The 4745-nt window shown below is 29.5% G+C and overlaps 1 protein-coding gene across 1 annotated transcript; it reads left to right on the plus strand.

The window, feature by feature from the left end:
• The first annotated feature begins 2115 nt into the window (after nt 1–2115).
• On the plus strand, nt 2116–4121 carry LOC123302398. The gene is made up of 3 exons (XM_044885322.1): nt 2116–2231; nt 2291–2404; nt 3612–4121. Exons 1-3 carry the CDS (start codon nt 2166–2168, stop codon nt 4023–4025), a joined length of 594 nt encoding a protein of 197 aa, XP_044741257.1. The 5' UTR covers nt 2116–2165; the 3' UTR covers nt 4026–4121.
• Nucleotides 4122–4745: the final 624 nt, after the last annotated feature.

The raw sequence follows: 4745 nt of genomic DNA on the forward strand, positions 1-4745 counted from the left end.
GTCCGTCCGTCCGTTTGTCAACTCGATAATTCAAAAATGAAAACAGAAATCAAGCTGAAATTTTTACAGTGTACTCAGTACGTCGAGTTCGAAAATGAGCAACATAGGTCAATTGGGTCTTGTAAACCGTTGGAGATAGAACAAAAGTGTAAATGTAAAAAATGTTCCGTATAAAAAAATAAACAACTTTTGTTTGAAACATTTTTTCGTAAACATCACTGTTTATATATCCCATATAATGTTATATGGGATATCAGTTATAAATTCTTGACGTGTATGTATGTGTAATGTGATAGAGTAATCAACACTGTGTATACATGGAATTTCTACAATTAACTCTGTCAATTGTTTGTTTTCACTTCTTTCCATTATTATTATTTCCATATGTACTCCTCATTCAAGCCAGTCTCCACTTACTCAAAATCGAGCTCGTTAAAAAAAAAAAAAAAAAATGGCGAATAGCTTAGAGTATTTTTCTAAGAGGTAATTTGGTGCGCTGATCATGATTTTGGATCATTTTGCTCTCCGGCTAGAGCAGAAAACAAGATATGGACATTTTTAAACGCGAAATTTGAATTGAACATTGAAATTTCGGTTTTCTTGAGTCTAGCTTTTAACAGAAAGGTCAGATCAAAAAAATTTTCAGATAAAAGTTGTCTCTAGAGTACATATATACAATTTTCAGCCCATTTAAAGGTCATGGGCCCCAAATATGATCCCTTATGCCCAATTTTACTGTTTTTTTTCTTGAGTGTTTTTTTCGAGTTGATGGAAGACTCTAGTAATAAAATATATGTTAGGAGTGATAGTAGTTTTTATGCGGTTTCACAAAATTGAGTTTTTAGGCCCAAAAATGCAGTTAGTAAAAAAATCAAAATAGGTCTTGTAGATTTAGGTCATTATAATCTAAAAATACCATCCATTGTAAGTTTGGTCAATACCTCCACTTCTGAGCTAACTTTAAACCTCGAAAATGTGGTTTTCGAGGTTAAAATTATTTTAGATTGGCCAAATTTTACACGTTTTTCGAAACGGAAACTCGGAAACGGCTCCAACGATTTTCATGAAATTTTGTAAGCAGTGGGTTTCGGGGCCGAAAAATTGATCTAGCTATGTTTTATTTTTAGAAAACGTCGTTTTACTATGTTTTCAGAAAAAACTGAAACATAAACTGCAAAATATGACTTTTCCTGACATCAATTGGCGAGAAAGTTTGAAATAATATATATATATATATATATATATATATATATATTATTTCAAACTTTCTGTAAGTTTGTAACAACATTCTACATGTAGTTGGCCCAATTACATATGGGCTAGATATGATGGATTTGCGACCATAATAACCAACTCCTCTATTTAAAGTAAACGCAAAGAAATTTTCTTTTAATTCATCGGTTTTTATATTCCAACTAAGTACAATTTTATTTTCCATCAATAAAATACATGACTTTAAACTAAAATCAATCTCTTTCATAGAAGTAATTATTTTGGTTATTTAACTTCAGTGATTTTGTATCAATGAATTCATATTTTAAATTCAATTCCATTCTATTGTAAATACAAATATTTAGCTGTGCTACCAATCTTTAGACAATTGTTTGAAAGTATTTTTACTTTATTTTAATATAAAACGGCTAACTTCGGAATGAGGTTGTCAATTTTTTTTCAGTGTACTTATAAAATTGACAGTATAATAACGAAAAAAGACAATTACGTTATAGTTTTTTTTTTAATGATTATTAACTTGAATTGAAATTAAAATAATTTTAAGTAATAGTAAACAAAAATCAGTTAGTCAAAACCACTTTTGACCAGCTTCATTGAGCAAAAGTATTTTTGAAGTAAAAAGTAGTTTTGACCGGTTAAGAATTTTGAGTGTAAAATATTCAACTTCTCCAAATAATCTTTTATTAGTCCAAACATTCATTTTAACAAAAATGAGCAAAGATTTCAAAGCATAACCTGCATTTAATGAAAATTTATTCACCAATTGCTAATCAAAAAATTTTTTGGTAAACATCACACACAATTCTTGATTAAAATGCGTTTAATCATATTCATATTTTTGTATAAAAAGACTTCAAAACATACGAATTACATTCTGAATTTAAAATAATTAAATTATTTAACAATAAATAAAAATAAACAATTTATTAAAAATGGCATTCAAACAAGTTTGTACTTCATTGTTGGTAGCCGTAGCTTGTTGCAGCGTTTTATCGAAGGTAAGTCCGAATGTTAACCAAAGATTTAAATTTTTTCTAAATTAATTTTTTTTTTGTAGGCCCAACAATTGAGTTATTTATCAGACAACAATCAAAATGGTTATCCATTCGGAAATCAAGGATCCCTTACATATTTAAGCGATAATACCGCTAACCAAGTGTACCCAATCCAGGTAAATTCCTTCATAAAATTGTCCATATATTTTTTACATTTTATTTCTTTATATAGGGTGAGCCATTTAAAATTTTTAATTACAATCGGTTATAAAAAAAACTAATATATATTTTTCCAAATTCCGGTTTTATTTAGAGTGGTTAAACCTTGAAGTTTAAGAATGAAACATTAAATCATTCAAACGATTGCCACGTCTGGCCCGACAATACTTCCTCAGATCAAACCAATTTTTAAGCACTTTTTCGTCTTTTCGATTATGTTGACGAATTGTGGCCTAGGATAAGCCAACCCTTTTTCAATATTACAACTACTGGTGTCCCACTCCAAGACCGCAAATCCAACTTTATTTTACCTAACCTTAGTTTATTAACGGTCCAGTTTCACGAACACCCTCCACAAATTGACACACAACTGAACTAAAGACCTTTTTTATTTGGTAATTTTTCATATATAATCTTTAGTACAGTAAAAGATGTTACAAATTAAGAAAAATGAAATAAACCGCTTACTTTTTCTTAAAACCTGATGAAATTGTTTCTAAGGTGTCAAATATCATTACTAAGGAATGAGTTAGTGGAGCATATGTTTCTATTTGTAAATAAATGTTGAATGAAACGGTCAATGCAAAAGTTCACTCAAAATTTAATAAATAGGCAATTTGTAATACATATATGTGAGTATTTATCAAAGAATCGAAAAACTATTTTAAAGTATATAACTTATAGGTAATACAAATTGCCTATTTCTTAATTTTTAAGTCAGCTTTTCCATGGACATTAAATTATTTGTTTATTAAAAAATGGAAACATTTTTCCATTAATTCATGATATTTGACATCTAAGAAACACAATCACACAAATAATTAGGCGATTATTGTAACATCATTTACTGTACTAATAGTTAGAATAGTACTAATAGACTAATAGACTCACTGCTTTGGAAGTAAGTTTTTGATATTTCCCAATTTTATTCATAACATAAAACGAAATTTTTTTGTTTAAATGATTGTCATTCTATCTTTCAAGATAAGCGGCAGTTCAAATTTAAAACGTTAGACGATCCATCAGTTACTTAGCTCAGTTTCACTATCTTTGTTTAAATTTAATCGTTGATTAACTTGTCTAGAACGACACTTCAATTATATTTCAATGTAATTTATTTTTTTTGCTTTAATTTAAATTTACTATTATGTTTTTAATTTACAGTCAGTACCAGTTAACAATCTCTTGGTTAACAACCTCGGAGGCTCTCAAATTTTTGGAAGTTCTCAAATCCAAACTATTGGTGCATATCCAAATGTAATTAGCAATGTTGGACTCATTGGAAACAATGGATTTGGTGGTTCCAACATCATAAACAACGTAAACAGTGGTTTATCAACAGTTCAATATCCTGGTTATGCACAGAGTTTACCCGTTTACAATCAAATTGTAAGCTATCCAAGTGCTCAACAAGTCTTACCAGTTGCTCAATATGTTCCACAACCATCAATCATTGGAGGATCTGTAGGATACCCAAACAATAACAACCAAATTACCAATACTCAAAGCGCTCCAGTAGAAATCAACTTTGGAAGTCAACAACCTTGCCTTCAAAGCACCATTAGATCTTTACTTTAATCTAGGATCACTTTAATCTAGATTCTAGGATAATATTCAAGGAATATTTCCTAGAATTGCCATGTCATAAAACTTAGTGCACAAATTTTTATTTTTGATAAGAAAATAAATATATTTTTGCTCACAAATAAATAACATTGCTTTTTAAATCAAATTGTTTTTTTTTTTTTTTTTTTTAAATTCTGTCAATTATTCCATAAATAGCTTTTTTATTCTCATTTACAGTGGCGGATTTGCCACCAATAGGCTAAGTGGCTCCAGTTGCATTCAACTTCTAATTTCAGAAAAATTTTACTTTTTTTGTGAAAAATAATGATTAAAGTTTTGCTGGCAATCACCAAATTAGCCCATTTCCGATTGTCCGTCCGTCCGTCTGTATGTCAACTCTATAACTCAAGAATGAAAAAAGATATCAAGCTGAAATTTTACAGCTTACACAGCACGTCGAGTTGGTTCTTGGGTCAAATGGTTCTTGGGACCGTAGGACCCATCTTGTAAACCGTTAGGAAATAAAACTATTTCAGTTTAAAGTAGCTTTGACTGAAAATCATTGGTTAAAAGTTCTTTTGACTGACGATTCTAGAAAAAACTAGATTTAATTGATAGAGAGTCAATCAAATTTTTTATTTAATTGATACGAAAGCTGGCAACGTTTACGAGAGTTTATTTTAAGGTGGTTGAATTTCGGGTAGCTCTTTTCTTATTGAAATTAGGGAGGCA

Source organism: Chrysoperla carnea, chromosome X (assembly GCF_905475395.1).
Source record: "Chrysoperla carnea chromosome X, inChrCarn1.1, whole genome shotgun sequence".
NCBI lineage: Eukaryota > Metazoa > Arthropoda > Insecta > Neuroptera > Chrysopidae > Chrysoperla > Chrysoperla carnea.

What these genes read in the sequence shown, in the direction of transcription:
- LOC123302398 (XM_044885322.1), top strand. Translation starts at nt 2,166, where the DNA reads ATGGCATTCAAACAAGTTTGTACTTCATTGTTGGTAGCCGTAGCTTGT. An exon ending in GTTGCAGCGTTTTATCGAAG is followed by an intron (nt 2,232 to 2,290) that starts GTAAGTCCGAAT and finishes TTTTTTTTGTAG; the next exon opens with GCCCAACAATTGAGTTATTT. An exon ending in ACCAAGTGTACCCAATCCAG is followed by an intron (nt 2,405 to 3,611) that starts GTAAATTCCTTC and finishes TTTAATTTACAG; the next exon opens with TCAGTACCAGTTAACAATCT.